Here is a 20,677-nt window from a genome sequence, read left to right as displayed (position 1 = left end):
TTATTGTGGAAGAGGTTGATGAAAAATCACAGAGAAGAGGTACATGACCCATAAACAATGGATGCTGAGGATGGCATACCTGCATCTTGTTGGCCACTGTTGGCATCTTGTGCTGCTCCCTGAGCATCCTGCTCTGCCTTGCTCTTGCTCGAGGCACTTTTGCTACCGAAGAGACTACTGGGCTGATTGACAATTCGTGATAACGTTTCCAAGGGCTTCAGGGCTGCATTTACTGTGTTGGCCATGTTGGGACTTGGAGGAAAAACACATGCCAATATGAGTTTCCAGACTGTGAACAAAGGTCTTAATAGCAAAGCTAACCTTAGCTGGGGTAGAACGAAGAGAAACCTCTAGTGGGAAGATGTCATGATTCTGCCTGCTCTCTCAATATGCCAATTCAGTTATGTTCTAGAGATAGGGGAAAAAACTTTCTAAGGCCAAATCTTAGTGGAAGGGATTGTATCTGTCTTCTACATTTGGTCTTGTCCTTGTCCCCTACACCAACTGTTCGACATCATCCCTGATCATGAACGAGGCACGCTCCATCTCCTTGCGGTTAAATAAGTCACATACCTGGACAGATCAAGGCTGTGAGGCACCCTGGCCAGGTCATTGACCAACCCCTTCTTGAGGAAGAGGCGGATGATGTTGTTCATGCCATTATGCTGGGTTTTTGCTGTGGCATTGCTGTAGAAGCTAGAGGTGGATGGGCATGATTCCATAATGGTGCTGATGATGCACATGACAGCTTGCAGCCTAGAGAGTGTCAAAGTGGAAAGTGACATTTCTTTACTTCCAGAACAGTGTCATGGTTAGCAAATCCTGCAATACCCTGCCCCAATCCCTGTAACAGGAAGGATCTATTTTCCTGCAACAAGTATTCTAATTTAGTAAAGTGACAGAGAACCTATGACCCTCCAGATATTCTACAGCTCCCATCCCCCCGCCATTAGCCATGCTGGCTGGGACCGGTGGGAGCTAGTGTCCAACAACTTTTGGCGGGCCGGAAGTTCCCCATTCCTGTTTTACGAAATAGTGTACCTGAAAATTTTATACAGTCGTACCTTGGCTTCTGAATGCCTTGATAATTGGACATTTTGGCTCCCGAACGCCACAAACCCGGAAGTGAGTGTTCTGGATTGCTAACATTATTTGGAACCCGAACATCCAACGGGGCTTCTGATTGGCTGCAGGAGCTTCCTGCAGGAGCTTCCTGCAGCCAATCAGAAGCCGTGCTTTGGTTTCCGAACGTCTTGTAAGTTGAATGGACTTCCAGAACGGCTTCCATTCAACTTCCAAGGTACAATGGTACTACTAAAAAGAAACATAATTTAGTCAAGACCTTTGCTGCGGACCTACTGAAAACCACGAATACCTGGGCTGCAAAGCTGCAAGAACCTATTACAGGAGAGTTGTAATACAACATCCTCTTCTCAAGTGCTAATCAATCCTCAACATCTTCCAGCTCACCTGGCATGCTTTTCAGTACTCTCTGTCATGGCCAGTGCCCGACCCAGGGCTGCCTTCACCTCATTCACCAGGGCCACCTGGGCATCTGTGCCACTACCTGCTGCAGCCAAGCTGGCTAGGAAGAGGCGCGCCAAGGCTGGTGTATCTTTGTCTTCTGCATTCTGGGTGTGAGGGAGCAAATGGTCCAGCACAAAGGCCAACACACTACAGTCCTGAAAAGACAAAATGAAAGATAGTAGCGAGAGCAGGCCAGGGTGGCCTAGTCATCTTCTTTCATCAGCAACTCCTCCTCCCAAGCAGTCTACCCAAACTCACTCCTCTTCTCTGGAACCTAGCAGTGCTGGCCCCAAGTCTTATTTTGCATTTACCCCACTCCTAATCCACAGTTCATTAGGTTTGTTTTGTTCTTCCAGGGCTTCTCACCTCCTTTATCAGCTCAGACTGGCCCACAGTATAGTTGTAGTTGGCAATTAAGGTGGCAATGCCAACATATGAGCGCACAAGCTCTGCCAGCAGCCTCAAGATGGTGGATGTAGGCATAAGTGGCTTGCTTCCCTTAGCCTTCTGCTTGTTCTCCTCTGCTGCTTTATCACCCTCCTTATCCTTCTTGTTTTCTCTTGATTCTTCAGGAGTGGAGGCTGTAGGACACAAGGGAAAAGGAGAACCAGTGAAAGAACTGCTCCCTGCCTCCCCCCCAAAAAAAAACCTCCCCACAAAGTTTCAGGAGAGACCTGGTTCCAGTATGGCAGATGGGGTTAGATCTCACTTTCAGGAAAAAGACTGAGGGGCCCCATCTTTACAACTAAGAGAAATGAGACTGGCATCCCAACACTTGAAGTGATTGAGCAGGGGAATGTCATTCTGGGTCTGTTTTAATCAGGGACTAGTATTTCCAATTGCAGGATAGCTTCAAGGGAGATCCCTGGAGAGGCATTAAGACACTGTTATGTCTAATCAACAAAGATGAGACTTACCATCTCCTTGGGGAGTTCCAGACTGGGGAGTCTCAGCAGCTGCACTATCAGCAGCAAAAACCTGAGCCTAGAGAAGAACAACAAAGGCAATGAACAAAATGGTGCTGAATGGCCTAAAATCCACCAACAGAGTTCCACACATGACAAGGCACTACAGTTTTCACTGCCATCTGCTACTTTGGAGCAACAGAGAGGTGGAATACACAGAGGTCTCAAACCATAAGAAACCAGAGAAGCAGTCAACATCTAAACAATGCTTCAGATACAGTCCACAACCCCCAACAACTGAAAACCTCAAAAAGCAAAAGGAAATAAAAGAGCCAAAAATGAGATGATATGGGATTTATGATATTGCTGCAGAAAAAATGGCTCAATGATTTTGACAGCTGATAGATGTTACTGTGGAGTTTGGGTTTTTACTTCTGGCAGACTCACATTGATGCCAAAGCCGGTCTGAGAGTCAAAGTCACTGCCCTGACGGGTTAGAGAGCGATACTGCTGGTACATATCATCTCCAATTTCTTGCAGGATCTGGCTCATCTCCTGGTTAGTACTGCTTGCCTTGGGTTCAGACTTGTCTGCTGGAGAGGGGAAATGAAATCATGACCACCACTGACAATGTCTCTTCAGAGAGCCGTTATACATATATACATGGCAAATTCAAAGTGTTTATTTCAAGAAGCTGGTGTGGTGTTTATCTTACACCCATGATCTTGCTGAAAGAAAAGCACTTTGTTATTACTAGTCTTTTGGGGATGGGAAGTGAAATGGATAATACTGGGTTCCAGCTTTAATAAAAAGGACTGATCAGAAGGGAGCTTTTGTTCAGGCAACATGAAGTCCTCCTCAACAGAACGAGGCCCTTGGTTCCCCCATGCATAGAAATTCCCACCCATCCTGTCCCAGGCAGTCATGTACCTTCATCAGGGGCATGGTAGGCAGCCAGAGCATTCAGCATGTCATAGATCACCTCCTTGATAGTGTCAGGTATGACAGGCAGCGGTGAGGGCTTTACTGGAGTGGTTTTTACCAGCTGCACAGCGTTGGGGCCCTTGATCCGCAGGTTCTCGAATTCGTCATCAGAGGCTTGGGGAGCAAAAGGAGAAATAATAAAAAAAACTAGAGCAGCCAACACTGGTAAAGGAACCTGGGACTTAAGGAGGGAAGGGGCTTAGTTCTTTGCGATTTTTCCAGCTGCTTTTTATTTTGGCACAAGATTACTCTAGGATTCATACTTCTCTTCTATCTCTGACCCAGACCTCCTTCTACCTCAAATTATGAAGAAGTTCCATGTGCAAATGGGCACACTGACTTAGCGCGGACACTGTAGGAAAACCAGCAGGGTTCTGAATTACTTACCAGTTCCAGAGCCACGGGGAGCAGGCAGGGCAATGCGAATGCAGCCATTGGCCACCTCAGTGAAGATCTCTGGGTTGCGGCAAGCAGCTGGGCCCAGCACTCGCAAAATGTAGTTGATCTCCCGAGAGCCCAAACTGCCTGACACGACACCTGAAGTTGTGCTGCCTGCTCCACTGGTGGCTGCTGAGCGCACAACCTGGAACAGACAAAAAGAGAAATGTGCATTCATACCGGCAATTGAAAAAGCCAGTTCTACTGGACAAGGCAATGGAGATTTCAGGAAGCCCGAGCAATTACCGAAGCAGCAACATTTTCCATATGCTGTCTAAGCTGAGTCAAGTCTCCTCTTTAGTGTGCAAGACCTATACAGAAGAAAGCTTCTAAGACTCTACCTTCTCTATGGTGAAGTCAGCAGAAGCAAGCCATACCTTCTCCATGGTGTGATGAAGTGTGCAGGGATCCTCGATTATGTGTCGGAAAAGAAGGGTGACAAGAGGCGTGAAGCCGTTGAAGCCAGAGCTCTGCGTAAGACCCAGGATCATGCGTGTGCTCTTGAGTTCTGCAAACATCATGGCGTATTTGTGGTGGCGGGTGAGGCGCAGACAGAGGCGCAACGTGGCGTGTAGTGTGTCTGGTTCCACAGGAACACCCAACATGCTGACACAGGCACGGATCAACACGGTAACCATTTCCTCTGTCAGGCCCTGGATGAGGATCTCTGATGGTTTGGCCTCTTCTGAAGGTGCTTCCTTCTCCAGGGTGAGACTCTCAGTAGAAGCAGGGCTATCTGATGAGGGAAGATAAAATAGGTTTGAGGTTACAAGTTCCAGTCTCCTACTCTATAGGTAAGCCAGTGATGAGACTACATATTCAGTACCATTTGCTTTCTCCTCCTTTGGCTTGCTTTCAACCTCCTTGCCTTCCTCCAAGGTTCTCTCCAGCTCTTGTCCATTGCCCTCTTTCATACTCTTACTGAGCCGGGGCACCCTGAGCAAAGTCAACATTACTGGACGCCTGTTCCCAGTTTCTTCATTCACCTGATTAAGGAAACAAGAGGGAGGTTAAGACTACCATACCCCATGTGCCCAACGACCTCAGAGAACACCCATGACAACATTCCTAATGCCTATACCTGCACCATTGTAGTGAATTGCACAGTATAGCGCCGCCGGCCAGCAGTGAAACGAACACTGGTCTCTCCTGCTTTCCACGCTGTGTCGATGGTGCTGTTGTTGCTTGCACTATAGCTACACCAACGGCCTGAGCGATCGTCAAACCAGCGCCAGTTGTTGCCATTGGCTTGGAGGTACTGGAGAGAAAGAATACAGATTCTTAGCATCTGCAGACCTACACTGCAGTTCTCTCCATGTCTACTCAGAATTGAGATCCATAAAGTTCAATGGAACTTGCTCCCAGTTCTAATAAAAGATTGCAGCCTGGTTGTATCAGGGCGTATTGCAAATGCCACAGCTTATTTGCCGTACACACTCACAATTCCACAGGGGCCAGGATCCTTTTTCCCAGTCCCCTTCGTAATAGCTTGCATTTCCCACACCACCACCCTGAGCTCATACCTTGTTCATCTGGGCCCTCCTCTTGGAGGAGATAGCTGTCTTCTCATAGAAGTCAATCAGCAACAGCACTGGGGTGATCCACCTGTGGGAGGCAAGTTAATTACATCAGCTAAGGCATCCAACAAAATATATTGCATGGGTTCCTAAGCCAAGATACTGCAGCCATTTTTGGGACTAAAACCCTGCCAAGAAAACAGTAGCAAGACCTTCTGGACTCAAGGAGGGAGGTAAACCCAATTTCATTCCAGGTTAGTAACTGCATCCAGCATTATTAAACCATTATGTATTTCATTAGGTACAAATACAAAACTGGTAGCTTCTCCTCACAAGAAAGACCAGAAGCAAAACCCAGGTAATGTATATCGAAGTGTGGGTAAGCCTGGCTTGGGGCTTTCCAGCTCCACCCTATATCCTGTTTTGTTGCTTACTTTGGTGTCTGCACTTCCTTTTGCTCCTTGGCAGCTTGCAGGCAGGGCTGCACCACTTCTAGCAGTTTGATCAGAACGTTGAGGATGCCGCTAGATTCTACAACACGAGCACATGGCAACTTAAGCTCCTGCAGGGAAACAAAAGTAAAGAGGTTGGCAACCATGCAGCAGATAGGACTAATTGGAGCACAAACTGACCATTACATTCAAAGTTCTAAGTGTTATCATCACTTCAGAGCCAAGTGAAGGGGAGTGTGAGGCATTTTCTTTTCAAGTGCATGTTCTATTGTACAGGTCCTCAGCGTAGTTCACATCTAACAGCATACATCAACCTCTTTATCCAAAGTTTATTGAAGTGTTTTTTGATATACTGTAAGCTGCCCACACTGGCTGGGGAACCCAAGCCAGATGGGTAGGGTGGTAATAAGAATAATAAGAATAGTTGATGATGATGATTGAATGAAAAGCACAACTGTCCTGTAAAAAATTACCCCATCCCACACAACTGTATGCTGTAATACAGCATTCCTCAACCAGGTGCCCTCCAGATGTTAGCAACAGCTCCCATCAGTACCAGCAAGAATTTGGAAGGCATCAGGTTGGGGAAGGCTGGCCTAGTAGAATACAATCTGTAGATGTGTTCACCAAAGTTATTTGAATTTGAGTATTCTGTGGTTGTGTGTGTGTGTATAGTATCCTTGAAAAAAGGAATATTTCAGTGTCAAATATGAAATATGAATATATTCATGTTAATGTTATATAACACATACAGACACTGCTTAACATATAGATACCTAAGCAGTTACAATGGAAAACCCTAAATGACAAAGTATCATGAACTAGAGTGATCATGTCCACTCTCTCTATCAAATAATTACATTCCGTATGCTCTATATCCTGGACTTTGTGAGAAGTGAGAAACATCTAGTGATTAAAGCAATGAAACAGCAAGGGAGGGCTATGAGATAAACGCTATATGTAAAGAGCAATCCAAATTCTATAGGAAAACATGATAACCATCACCTCAAATGCTTGAATGTCCAGTCCTGACCCTCCAACCCCACCCCAGGTAAAAGTTGAACAAAGACATGGGGTAACTGGTGCGGGGAGGGTACGTCTCCTTCTCCTTTCTTTGGACTCACCTCAAAGAGTAAAGTTAACAGCAGGATGCGTGTGGCCAGGTTGGAGGCCTGTGGCAGGGTAGCCATCTGGCTGATCCACTCTGAGACAGTCTTGGTGTCGCTAGTGGTGAGGGGCAGAGCTGCTTTTATAAGGACATCAGCTGCTTCCCACACCTGCCAAAGAAAGGGCATGTTATGAATGGAGTGGATTATCAGCAAGATAGCCTTTCTTGGACACTAGTCTTAATCCATTACAGAACATCCAGAACACAATGGCATTAAGGTATTTGCTCAGAAGGCTATGATGCTAGGCCCTACAGGCACCTGCTGGCAACAGGAAGTTAACTGTTCTAAAATTGAGACCTAAGCATATCAAACACTGACATCTATGAATTCTACCTGGAGACATGCTCTTGTTAATTTGTTATACCTTGGGTTCCACATTATCTCCCCGCTGCCCCCCAGCTACTTAAACAGAGTTTTCCCTACTGAGATAAATGCTTATGTTTCAAGAGAGCATGTATATTCAGGTATCCCCCCCCTACTACCATGTGTTCAATTCACGTGTGACAATGCATATGCATGGCTCCAGAAACCTGGAAGTGGGGGGAGATACCTGATGACCCTCAGCAAAGCCCTGCTGAGCCTCTAGCTCGTCAGGAGACCCTACCTGAAGGGGACATCTTTCGGACTCCGGGGATGGTCTCTTCATGAGCCAGAGGTGCAACAGGGCTTTGCTGAGGCTCCCAGCTAACAGCTGATGTGTGGCAAAGTGGTTGCTGCTGCGCCTTCCCGAGCATCAGGCAGAAAGCCCCGCTGTGTCTCTGGCTCACACGAGCCAAAGTGGCAGCGGGTCTTCTTGACCAGCTCAGCTGATGCACAGGGAAGAAACTTCTTCCACACACATCAGCGGGGCTTTGTTGAGCTGACAGGCAACTCCCCATTTTATGCGATTTCAGTGATACGTGCAGAAATTCAGAACGTAACCACTACATAATTGGGGAGTCGCCTGTACCGTTACACCTGAGTTACCCATGTGTGTACACATCTACCTCAAAGCCTCTGTGGCCAACTGAGCTTCCTGCTTTCTACACAAAGAGGAAAACATGCAGTTTTCAATTGCGTTCTTGATTTTTCCTAATGTATCGTACATTAAGCAGTCCTTGGGAGTCCTGTCATCCAGCACAGATCGTGCGGCCCAATTCAGAACAGATATCATTATCTTCCAGGATCTCAAATCCAAGCTCTAACTGAACCCAATGCTTGCAGCCTGTCTTCCAGATTGTCCCTGAAAACCAGGTGAACTTAAGTACCTAAAGAAGCCTTTTCCTCTTCTAGAGCATCTTGGATAATCACCTAGGCTAACAGAGCACTGGGATAATGCAGTCTTGTTCAGGGCAAGAATAGCATAAAATGGACTGGGTATTGTTCAGGACGCCTCCCAATGTAAAGAGACTGTGTGGTCTTGGTAGATAGGCTCACCTGATTCACCACTTGCTTGAGGATCATGTCTCTGTAGTCAGCCCCATTGCGCTTGATGGCAGTCATGATGAGGTCGCAGACCCGGTACACCGTGTCTGGCAGCTCATCCAACAGGTGGAAGCAGCCAGGAAGCATGGTGTCTGTAAAGCTGTGCAGCTCTTCTTGCTCCAGAGGTTCGGCATCCTGGAACTTCTCTAGACACTTTGCCTCCTCCTCTTCTTGCTTCTCTCTGGCCTTACGTTCTTCCTCCTCTTTTCGGCAGGCAGCTTCCTAGAGAGCAGAAACGGCAGGTTATAAATATTGCTTTCACAGTACCACAGCTCACCTGCCTACCTCCCTCAAAGATAAGGCACGGTTCCTCTGCTATTTGCAGCTGTCCTATTATTATCAAAGAAAACTGAGTCTGCGATATTTACATTGTCATGACCGCAGGTTCTCACCACATTTCTGCAACCTTTGAATTCCAGGATGCATATGCTAGCCCACTCCCGACTTCTTTCCAAAAACCTCACCAGTATTCCTTCAACCCAGCACTTTATGGAATCCCCTTATGATGCCTTTACCTCTGGTGATTCAGCTCTTTGGTCCATGGGGATGTCTTGTCCCAGTGACATAGCAATGGCCCTCATCATTTGATCTTCTTCAGACATACTCAGATCCTGTCATACAACACAGAAATAACCCTGTGAGGTTACAGAACTCAATGCAAGGGAAACCAAACAGTCTACAGGGCCTAAATTACAGAATTCAAGTAGGAAGAGACCTACCCTTTGGGTACACTGCTTATCCTCCTGGCTAAGGCCACCACAACTACATTAAACTAGCTTGCAGTACACATTTTCCTTCAGAAGTATCAAGCTGGAGAGAGTGGCAGCCCAGGAATATGCCCTTCCCCTGCTACTTAGTCTTAGCTGCTAAGTGGCCTTACCCTAACAACACCACCCATAAGTGGAGGAGGATGGGTCAGCAGATACTCTGTAGCTTGTTCCATGGTGCTGGTATTCAGCAGAGCTTCCATGGCATGCTCCCGTGTAAAGCCCATATCCATCAACTGAAGAGAGAGAGACAGGTTTTTAAAAGATCAGAAATGCAGACTGAAGAGACTGTCGTGGAAGACACAGTTTGGATGGAGTATCTCTGGGTGGGAGGGTGCTCTTTTGTGGAATGGTGGAATAATAAGTTGATTTCTACCTGCTGCAGCTGCTGTTGGTTGACCTGGGGCTCCCTTCGGGCACCACCTTCCTCTTGCCCCGCCTCCTCCTCACTGCGTGCTCCTTCTTTCTCCTTCCCAAGGCGCTCACGGATGACAGGCTCTCCACGCAGGATGTGGCACAGGATGGCCAACATGGACTCTGCCATGCGTCCTCCATATACCTTCAGTGGCTTGCGGTTCCATAAGTTCTTGATGCAAGTGAAGGCTGCCTGCACCACGGAGAAAGAATTAGCAAACTTAGTCCTACTTGGGTTACATTCCTTGGAGCAGAAGGTGGCAAAATATGTGTCCGTGCGGAGGGGAATCATTCAAAGAAAAGAGCAAGAGATTTCTCAGTATGGTGCATTCTGCATTAAGTAGTGCAACACAAAGCCCTGGCTAGGAGTATTAACAGAATTAAATTTTTATAATTTAGCAGTATATAGCATTTTGAACTCTCTATAAAGCATTTGATGAACAGGTTTGTTGTAAGGACTACTGAGAGCACCACACAGGTCAGCTTTATTAGACTATAACATTAGAATAAAATAAATGATTTGAGAGTCCTTGCCACAGTCAAGACACATTGAACCAGATTCTGGTATAATGGTGCCTATAGACCTATAGTATAACCTGGATAGGAGAGGCTGCTCACCTTCTGTGTTACCACAAGGAAGCGCAGGGCACTGAACTGCAGGTAGTTCTGCCCACCTGGCAGCTTGGCAGGCAATGAATGGGGAGATTCCAGCACTGTGGTGGGATTCACCATTTTCTCCACCAGCATAAGCCAGGCATCCAGAAACTCTCCTGTGCCATCAGGTAGGTCTGGGTGTTCCAGGCCCTCAGCGACAGGAACCTTGCCACCCATGGAAAGGGCCCAGTTGAATGTTCTAAAGGAAAAAAGGAATGAACACAAATAGTGTCACAACCTCTAAGCATCTGGACTTGAATGTTTTTCCTACAGGATCCCACCATGTTATGCACCCACATTTGGGCCCCATTTATTGATCTTCCCACTGACTTAAAAGCTACTTTTCACATATCCTTGTGCCACCTCCATCAGCCACACAATTAGTGTCATTAGCAACGTATGTTATATTACCGTATTTTTCGCTCTATTGGACGCAGTTTTTCCCCTCCAAAAATTGAGGGGAAATGTGTGTGCATCCTATGGAGCGAATGCAGGCTTGTGCCATAGCCGCGCGCAACCCCTCCGGCAGGGAGAAGCTGCACGGGGCTATGGCTTCTTTAGCCCTGCGGAGCGTCTCCCGGCAAGGAGAGGCTGCACGGGGCTAAAGGGGAAGCCAAAGCAGCGAGCAGGATTCATCCCGCTCGCTGCCTTGCCTTCTTCCATAGCTGCGCGCAACCTCTCTTGCAAGGAGAGGCTGCACGGGGCTATGGATTCTTTAGCCCTACGCAGCCTCTCGGCTGCATGGGGCTAAAGGGGAAGCCAAAGCAGCGAGCGGGATCCATCCCGCTCGCTGCCTTGCCTTCTTCCATAGCTGCGCGCAACCTCTCCGGCAGGGAGAGGTTGTGTGCAGCCTGTACGCTGCTCTTTGGGGCTGGGGGGGGGGGGGAATATTATTTTCCTTGATTTCCCCCCCTAAAAACTGGGTGCGCCCTATGGTCCGGTGCGCCCTATCGTGCGAAAAATACGGTAAGTAATTGAGCAAACAATGGATGACAGAGGTCTTAGTTTTTCAATCTCATTTTTTGACCACAGCACATAAAACTACAGAACCTTCAAACCCAATTTTCAGTCTCCTATACTAGAAAAAGTGGAGTGCAGTAGATAAATGCTTACTCAAAGAGTGCATTGTGGCCCCCTGAGCACAAAAATTTCTGCAGCATTAGGTGGTAGGGATACTTCCGCTCATCAAACAACATTGGCGAGGTGAAACCCACAGAACAGATGAAAAAAGTCAACCTAGAAGAAAAATAGATTTAGATAGTTAGGCTGATGATTCTGCAAGATTAAACACTCAAACATTCTTTGAGTCCCAGCACCTCAGGAAGAGTATTTACAAGCATCCAAGTCTAAAATTTCCTTTCTTCCTGCAAACACTGTGGAACTTGAGATCAATTTATAGTAGACAGGACTCACCGGAAGCGGGGGGTGGGTGTGTATGGTGGGGGCTGCCAGGAAAGCCCCTTTGTGAGTAGTTTGGTCAGTGCTGATGCTGTCGAGCGAGCAGCCGGTGTGGGAGCAGTAGTGGTGCTAGCAGCATGGTGGCTCCGGCGTTGTCTTACTGGAGAACCCACACACAGCTTGACCAGCAACCCAAACAGTTCAGCCAAGGCACGGCCTAACCTAGACGAAGCTGAGATACAGAGAGAGAATGAAGAACTGATTTTCTTTACTTGCAGGAACTCTTGGTAGAGTAAACTGTGCCAAAATAAAGAAGCTTATGAGGACTTTTCACCTGGTGTTGGCATAATCTCTAATTTCCTGCTTTACTGAGAACCATAAAGTCATAAAATCATAGAACTGGAGAGCTGGATGGGATGCAGAGGTTCAACTAGTCCAACCCCCTACAATGCAGGCATCTCAGCTAGATCATAAATGAGATGAGTATCCAACCTTTGCTTAAAAACCTCAAAGGAAGAACAATCCACCACCTCTCGTAGGAGTCTGTTCCACTGTTGAACAGCTTTTACTGTCAGAAAGTTCTTCCTGATGTTTAGTAGGAATCTTGTTTATTGTAACTTGGAGCCATTGGTTTAGGTCGCACCCTCCAGAGCAGGAGAAAACAAGCTTGCTCCATCTTTCATGTGACAGCCCTTTAGATACTTGAAGATAGCTATCATATCTTCTCTCAATCTCCTCTTTTCTAAGCTAAACATACATAACTCCCACAACTGTTCCTCATAAGGCTTGGTTTCCAGGCCCTTGATAATCTCTTGGTTGTCCTCCTCTGCACATGTTTCAACTTGTCAATATCCTTATTAAATTTTGATGCCCAGAACTGGACACATCATTCCAGGTGTGGTCTGACCAAGCCAGAATTGAGCAGGACTATTACTTCCCTTAATCATCTTGAATCCTGATTCTATCTTCTGAGGCATTAGCTACCCTTCCCAGTTTGCTGTCATCTGCAAACTGGATGAGCAGCCCCCCAATTCCTTCATCCAAGTTGTTTATAAAGATGTTGAACAATAGGCCCAAGGACCCTGTGGCATGCCACTGTTTTCCAGGATGGTGAGGAGCTGTTACCAGCTACAAACCCACCTAAGAGTTACCTCATCCAGCCCCCATTTCACCAGCTTTTCTGCAAGAATACCATGGGGGACATCAAAAGCCTCACTGAAATCAAGATACACTATGTCCAGCGCATTCCCCTGATCCACCAACCTTATAACATACTCACTCACTCTCTCTCAAAATGAGATTCATCTGGCAGTACTTGTTTTTAGAAACCCATGCTGGGTCTTAGTAATCACTGCATCCTTTTCTAAGTGCTGACAGACCAACTATTTAATTATATATTCTAGGACTTCTCCTGCTACTAATGTCAAGCTCAGTTGTCGGTAGTTACTTGGGTATTCTTTTTTCTGCTTTTAGAAGATGGGAACATTTGCCCGCCTCCAGTCTGCAGGGACCTCACCTGTTGTTCAAGAATTCTCAAAGATTATATACAAAAGCTCTAAGGGTACACTTCCAAGCTCATTTGCATGGTCAGTCGTCAGGGGTGATGGCAGCTGGAGTCCAGCAACAGCTGGAGGGCAACAAGATGGGTGTAGCTTATCAGGCCCTGGAGAACTGAATTCATTTAAGGTAGCAAGGTGTTCCCTTACTACCTCTTTTCTTATCTTGCACTTCAGCTCCCTCCTTGCATCGTTTCTTCTGTTATCACCTGGTTGGGCACTACTTTCCTTTTGGGTGCAGAGGCAAAGTAGGTGTTGAACAGTTCCACCTTCTCTCTGTCATCCAATAACATTTCTCCATCTTCTCCACGCAAGAGACATACTACTTGCTTGTTCTTCCTCTTGCTTCAAACATAGCCAATGAAACCTTTTATTATTATTTTTAACCTCTCTTCAAGCAACTCGTGTATACTCCTCCTTTGGGATTTCTCCTTTCTTCCATTACTTTTACATTTCCTTCTTAAATCTCAGCTCATCTGTAAACTCCTTATGCAGCCACACTGGTTTCTTCAAGTGCCTCTCACTTTTCTTTCATGCCGGAATTGTATGCTTTTGTGCCTTCAATATTTCACCTTCAATATTTCAATATTAAAAAACTCCCATCCAACTTGGACTCCCTTCTCTTTGAGTATTTCTGACCATGGGACTACACCCAGTAGTTCCTTAAGCTTTTTGAAATCAGCCTTCTTAAAGTCCAGAGTGCATGTCTGACTACACTCAGCTTTCCCTTGCATGTGTGTAATAAAAGCAAAGAAGACATGATCACTTCCTTCCAAAGTTCCCTGTACCTCTCCTTTTTGAACGTTTGGTAACCTGCTCGAGGAATTCATTATCCAAGTCCTCAGTCTGGCTTGGAGGTCTATAGAAGACACCCATAGTAAGGTCACTGTTGTTTTCCTCCCCTACAATTTTTACCCATGTACTCTCAACCTGCCTTCCATGCTCCAAGTCATGAATCTCTTCACAAGTGTACATATCCCTTACATATAATGCTGCCTCTCCCCCCTTCCGGATTGATCTATTGCTTTTGAGCAGGTTGTACCCCTCAATTTCTACATTTCAGTCATAAAACTCATCCCACCAGGTTTCAGTAATGGCTGTCAGGTCATGTCTGCCATCCTGCATTAAGAGCTCAAGTTATTATTTCTCGTCTCCCATAGAGACAACTGCACTCATGTTTAGACAACTGAAGCCACGAGTCATTCTTCTGTACACTGCTGCCTCTGTCCCCGGTCACCGTCACCCCTCTCTACCTTCTCTGAGGAGCAGCAGGAATCGTTTTGTACATTGTAGCTTCCACCGCCACCTAAGTATGTTCTGAGGTCTACAACAGTTGTTCTTGCTCCTCTGGCCAAGAAGCAGTGTCCACAGTGAGAGCATGAAATCAATTCTGTAGCTCCAGAGACATACTTTATTCTTTCTTTCTTAAAAAGGGTACCCAAAACCTAACACATCTTATAGCTTCAGTAAAGGAAGGGACATGTCATATTCCAGTGCCTTCTCTTTGTACTTCAGCATAAAAAGGAAAACAAGGAGCAAAATAGCATACAAAGAATTTTTGACCCCCAGCTGCATATTCTGCTTAAGCTCTTGTCTCTTTTCTTAACCACCCCCAATATTCTCCTGCTCTCACCTGACAAGAGGGGCTTGATCTGTTTGATCCTGGCTGCCATGGCTGGAGTGATCTTTGACTTCCCCTTGGGATCAGAGGAACTGGGCTCATCTGTTTCCATTGGTGCCAGTGTGTCACCATCCAGGCCAATTCCTTCTAGCAGGCCTTGAGCAGAGGCTTCCATGCTCCCAGCTGCCACTGCTTCCGATTCACCATCTGCAAGAAGAATATGTTAAATTACTAGTCTTGTATTCTTCCAGTTCTAAGTCAAGATCACTTGGAAACCTGGTTCTGCCAGCCTATTTTCCAAAATTCTACTTAGGAGGTACCGAGAGTCCATAAATTCAAATGTGCAGACAAAAGATCCTGGATAAAGCAATCACTGAAGAATGTAGCTCTATCAGTTGAATTTAGGAGTTTGGAAAGGGATTTATTTTTTTACATTGGGGCCTCCAACATGGTGCCACAGATGCTAGTGTGTTCACTGGTACCTCCTATGGCACCACAAAAGGTCTCAGTAAATAATCCTTAAATATTCATGATGCACGAGACATGGCTTGCTCTTCCTTATGAGTGCCTGTTTGCCCTGACTGGTTCAGCCTCTCCAACACTGAACATGCCCCCTTAAGCATGTACATGTCACTGGATACCAGAGGAAAGATGCGAAGAGCTTCTGTGACCGAGCACATCAATGATGGATCTAGATGCCTTCCCTTCCACACTGGCTGGAGAGGGGCATGCTCATGTCATTCTGTGGTCCTGTCTTTTTTATCTATATATTTCCCTCCTACTCCTTCAGATGTGGCAAACATTTTGTGTTAAACATTACACCCACAGCAACTATCTTGTGACTGGCATCCACAGCATTCTCAAAATTCCAAATGTGCCCACTGGTTCAAAAAGGTCTGCATCTTACAACATTGTCATTTCAAGTGAAGTACTTTAAGAGCCAAGAGAATCAGGAACTGGACTGGACAACAAAGGGCACATGGAAGGGCAGGGGTGTCAAACTTAAATGGGTTGTTGGGATCATATTCCCCCAGGGGCCACACTAGTTTTATTATTTATTTTTACACACACACACATACACACACACACACACACACACACACCATACACAATTTACTAATTCAGGTGGCACCAGGGGGCTTTTAATAATAATTTATTATTTGTATCCCGCCCATCTGGCTGGGTTTCCCCAGCCACTCTGGGTGGCTTCCAACAAAGATTAAAAATACATTAAAATATCACACATTAAAAATTTTAGTTTTCCACCAAAAACCTTCAGGGCAATCTGAATTGATACACCAAAGTTTTGACTGCAGCTCAGACAGTGAAATTTGAAATCACAGAAATATTAGTACTGAGCTGATGCTACAGCATACATTAGGTCAATTTTGCTCACCCTGCCTAAGACATCTGTTTTGTAGCCCTGAATAATGTGTAACATGTAATCAGCGTTTTATGACCAGAGTAAAGGGTGTTTATATTTTGACATGTAGTATATATAGCGACTGAACTACAAAACATATCTTCTACAACCATGCTCATGTTGCACTGCATAGGTACCACAAAATAGAAGTTGCTCTAGAGATGCCACAGTATTCAGTATGTCCAGGATAAGGATCCTGCTTCCCACTCGTACCTGCTTTTTTGGCTCCCTGCGTAGAATTGGGGGCTGCTTTCTCTTCCTTCGGCACCAGCTTCTGCATATCAGCTTGGCCAAATTCACAACCTGAAGGCAAACTGCAAGCATGGAAAGGTAAGACACAGCTACAGGTGGCACTCATCTGGCAGGCCACATTAGCCTACAGCACCGTAGAAAAACATTTAGCAATATGGAGCAAGGGGGTGCACTAGCCTTCAAGCATGGGGCACAGAAATGAAGGATCACAGACATCTCCCTAGTCAGTGCTGAGCTGTTTATGCTCTTTGGGCTAGATGAAGCCCTCTCCACATTTCCATCTGGACTCTTGCTTTTTCCTCCCATGCTTTTGATCATTTTAGCCACATCAGCTTTTGGAATGATTGAACAAGTCTGGCCAAATAAGAACTGAAATTGCTGAGTGTGCTCCAAAGCTGCTAAATGGAATCTGGGTCACAGTTCACTTAATCTACAGATGAGTTTTCCCCAAGAAACTGACTCTAGGTATGATGGACAAGAGAAAGCTCCTTGTAGCCTTTGCTTGCCAAGGGAGCATGTACTAATGGCTTCTACTTTACCATATTATGTTACACATAAACTCCTTAAGGGACCCAAGGAGGACATGCATTTGAACAAGTCTAAGACATTTGGCTCTCTTCAGCCCTCAGAATTCTTGTCTGACAAATGACTTCTTGGAAGACATTAACCTGGCTGCTACTGATTTCAAATTCTGGGAGTAAATGATAAAACTGTCCACCACTGCCAAGCCCAAGCCTCTCAACCACCAAATGCTCCATACCTGTTTGGTGTACATAGTGACAGCAGAACCGTGCTTTCCCATACCAGGGAACAGTAGAGTTGGCTCAACTTGCTCAGCACACTCAGGCCCAACTGGGAACCCCACTGGTTTACTGAGATGGCTCTGATCTCACTCTGTAATAGAAGAGATTACACGCTGCTAAGTGCCCGGACTACATTCTGCTGACAGAAAGCAGTAGCCAGACCAGATGGGTCATTAACAAGGTGTGGGGGTTGCTCTTACCTGTCCTACCCGGCATGTATGTACGAACATCATGATGTAAGCATGGGCAGCTGTCAGGGCATGAAGTAAGGGTGTGGCCTGGGCTGAGAGGGTGGCATCAGCCACATTGCCAGCACATGCCAACTCCCGCAGCAGGACCGAGCCACCAGGCGCCTCAATGGGCCGGTGTAGAGGCTCCAGGGAAGACAGGATGGAGTCCAGCTGGAGCAGGCCTTCCTGCAGGACCTTCGGTTCATGAGATAGCGTCTAAGGTAGAAAAGATAAATAGTGACATCCATTAAACAAGGCTCAGTAAGTGCAGATCTCTGCCTCAAAACCACCCACTATACCAATCTCTGGTTCAGGATGTTCATTTTACAGTAGTGGCCTGTGGATTACTGAATACCCAGCAGCACTCAGAAGGTATCCATCACTTTCTCTCAGGGAAATATTGGAAGCTTTTCCAGCTGTTAAGGCCACATTGTTAACATTTAGTGACTTAAGGCTAAATATAGATAATGTTTCCCCACTAATCAAGCTAGTACCACCAGCTTACTCACTAGCCCACACAAGAAGGCTAAGCAACAAGTGCGCAGACTCGCACTCCAAACCCACCCACTAAGCTACCATGACAGAATTAGAAGAGCAGTGGCTGATCATATTACAGTTCAGATGTGGTTTCCCCAAGTCAAGAGATCACAGCATACTGATCACTGCCTGCTCAAACTAATAGAGATGTTGAGCTCCTGCAAAGAACACGGTAATCTAAATTATGTGGTTTAATCCCTGATGGGACAGGTGTTTAAACTCATGCCACAACAGCATCCTTGATACATGACCTTTTTGGTCCCTTGATCTGTTTAGGTACTGCTTAGATTGGCAGAAGTGGACCTGGTAAGAAAAGTGGCGCTATGTAGATAATAATAACAACAATGACAACAACGACGATAACTTATTTCTTGTTCCGAGCCCATCTGACTGGGTTGCCCCAACCACTCTGGGCGGCTTCCAGCAAAATATAAAGGAGCACAACAAAACACCAAACATTAAAAGCTTCCCCAAACAGGACTGCCTTCAGGTGTCTACAGAAAGTTATAGCAAGTCAGGTACACTGAATGAGAAAAACAAAACCCCTAAAGTTCACTGCTCCAAGTAAACTCTGTGGATTTCCATTTAATTATTACGACTCCTCAACTGTCAAAGTTAATCTGGCCTTCCTGAAGAGAAATGAACATGATGACTGGGCTAATCATGGATCTAGAAACAGGTTGCAAGGTAAGAAAGCCTGTAATATTGGCACACTGAATGAAGCAAAGGTGGTGAGAGATTGTGGGCATGTGGAATGATATGGGTACACAAATTTATTCTTAGAACAAAACAGCAAGTGCTGAGAATGACCCGACACAACTGCATGTCAGTAAGCGCTATTATAAATGCACATCTTCTGCATAAAAAGACCTTCCAACATCCAGAAGCCGAGCATGACATTATACCCAGAGCTTCAAGGAAGTGTCGCTACCATGGATTGCTGAACACCAGAAGGCTGTATAAGGTGCTGCCACAGCTTATTCACCAGTCAGCATTTAAAGTACTGATTGATTTAGCTTTGTCTTTTTTCTATGAATGCACAAAGCCCCTTTCTCCAGCACACATCCAATAACACACCTTGGTTTCATGCAGTTGACACATGCTCTAAACTAACCCAAACTGGATGGCATCTGGTTGGCCACTGTGAGAACAGAGTGCTGGACTCTGGGCCACAAGGATTCCTCTTATGTTCTAATATGGCCTGAGATCCAGGAATCAAGTACCATGTCACTTGCCAGGTCTTCTGGAGACAAGCAACACTTATGAATGTATCAACAGTCACTGCAAGCAAATGTTGAATGTTAAAGTGAAGAACTGGGTTTCAATGAAGTGGAGGCCACAACCTATTTCAGACTACAAAGACTTGTAAGCAACAGATCATAGCAAACAAATAGGATGGTAAGGGTGTTGTTTGCTTTCCCTGCAACCCTCACCAAGCATTGTTTGAGGGGAGGGAATAGGCAGAGTCTTGCCAGCAGTGTGTATATTACTACTAAACTTTTATATGTGGTGGCCCTGCATCATTGCTCAGAGTATATACAGGGAAACCTTGACAGACAGACTATGTCACCTGGACAGACACTATAAAAGAATGAACTTGAATTAGTAGCTGTACATTTGCTAATCAGCATCAGCCAAGAACACTCACTCAATGCTTTTTGTTATTTTACGCTTCTATATGCAAAGCTGGAAAATGAAAAATTGTTGGTTATTTTGCTGAAAGCAAGAAGTCTATCTATGGAACCAATTTGACAGTGCTTATCTAGGAGAAACTGGCTTTGGTTTGTATTGCTTTGAGGATTAAGAAGATTTTTGGCACTGCTACTAAAACTACAGTAACTGCTTTGTTAATTTTTTACTTCCTTGATCATTGCATCTATATTGTGTGGTGTTTCCAAACATTTCTAACCTAGGGCCACTAGGGCCATTCTTGATGTGTGCAGCGTCTGAAGGAAATGAACTCTAAACCAACAGACAATGAGGCTGCAGCTTAGTGAGCTCTGGCACAAATTAAGCCCCGGCAGAGACGTCATGCAACTGAGATCCACATGATGACCAGTTTATGAATACTACTGCACACGCCAAAATGTGGAGCTGCCACCACATGGAACCACTGTCACTGTCTGACATCTTTTAATTGTTTCAACTAATTCCCGGCTTCTTCCAGAGAACAGCCTGCTCTTTTAAACTGAAGTAAAATGTTTCATCAGAAAAACCAGTTAAGGCTGAGTGGCCTCTGTCCTAAAAAGAAACTAAGCATTCTGTAACAACATAGCCCAAGTTCCACAACCCCAAAAGCTGAACTTTGCAATTGGTGTAAATTCTGGAACCCAAGCAAATCAGCAGGGTTTGTTTTGCATAATAATGCAGTTTAAACTGTTGAAGCATAAATTATTCTGCTTCTGAAAATCATATGGAATAGCCAAGAGCTAAAACAGAATGTTAAAGCTCTGTTCCCTAGAAACGTTATCCTAGCCCTTCTGATTTGAGGTTTTACCCTCAAAACGTTTCTTTAAACCATAAAATTGTTGCTGTTCTCCCTCCACCCCAGTCAGTGAAATCAAAT

General features: G+C 45.6%; 1 protein-coding gene across 10 annotated transcripts in view; it reads right to left on the bottom strand.

The window, feature by feature from the left end:
- HUWE1 (HECT, UBA and WWE domain containing E3 ubiquitin protein ligase 1) overlaps window positions 1-20,677 on the bottom strand; it is a 95,107-nt gene that overhangs the window by 27,607 nt on the left and 46,823 nt on the right. For 8 of the 10 annotated variants that reach the window (XM_079959937.1, XM_079959936.1, XM_079959934.1 and 5 more), the window contains 25 exons: window positions 17,545-17,790; window positions 17,302-17,435; window positions 16,503-16,603; window positions 14,879-15,073; window positions 11,705-11,921; window positions 11,405-11,527; window positions 10,256-10,490; window positions 9,600-9,830; window positions 9,337-9,459; window positions 8,972-9,067; window positions 8,409-8,678; window positions 6,948-7,100; window positions 5,806-5,933; window positions 5,378-5,459; window positions 4,936-5,112; window positions 4,681-4,840; window positions 4,232-4,590; window positions 3,806-3,999; window positions 3,363-3,541; window positions 2,880-3,025; window positions 2,445-2,511; window positions 1,894-2,108; window positions 1,471-1,682; window positions 574-756; window positions 80-252 (listed from right to left, as the gene is read on the bottom strand). In XM_079959937.1, coding sequence (XP_079816063.1) covers window positions 80-252; window positions 574-756; window positions 1,471-1,682; window positions 1,894-2,108; window positions 2,445-2,511; window positions 2,880-3,025; window positions 3,363-3,541; window positions 3,806-3,999; window positions 4,232-4,590; window positions 4,681-4,840; window positions 4,936-5,112; window positions 5,378-5,459; window positions 5,806-5,933; window positions 6,948-7,100; window positions 8,409-8,678; window positions 8,972-9,067; window positions 9,337-9,459; window positions 9,600-9,830; window positions 10,256-10,490; window positions 11,405-11,527; window positions 11,705-11,921; window positions 14,879-15,073; window positions 16,503-16,603; window positions 17,302-17,435; window positions 17,545-17,790 — 4,399 coding nt within the window. Of the gene's footprint in view, window positions 1-79; window positions 253-573; window positions 757-1,470; window positions 1,683-1,893; window positions 2,109-2,444; window positions 2,512-2,879; window positions 3,026-3,362; window positions 3,542-3,803; window positions 4,000-4,231; window positions 4,591-4,680; window positions 4,841-4,935; window positions 5,113-5,377; window positions 5,460-5,805; window positions 5,934-6,947; window positions 7,101-8,408; window positions 8,679-8,971; window positions 9,068-9,336; window positions 9,460-9,599; window positions 9,831-10,255; window positions 10,491-11,404; window positions 11,528-11,704; window positions 11,922-14,878; window positions 15,074-16,502; window positions 16,604-17,301; window positions 17,436-17,544; window positions 17,791-20,677 lie in introns of all 10 variants that reach the window. The other 2 variants (XM_079959940.1, XM_079959939.1) reach the window with 2 other exon arrangements.

This window comes from Podarcis cretensis (genome assembly GCF_951804945.1).
Source record: "Podarcis cretensis genome assembly, chromosome: 17".
In the NCBI taxonomy this organism is placed as follows: Eukaryota; Metazoa; Chordata; class Lepidosauria; order Squamata; family Lacertidae; genus Podarcis; species Podarcis cretensis.
The sequence above is the reverse complement of the archived record's forward strand: the minus strand, read 5'-3'. Positions and strand labels throughout refer to the sequence as shown.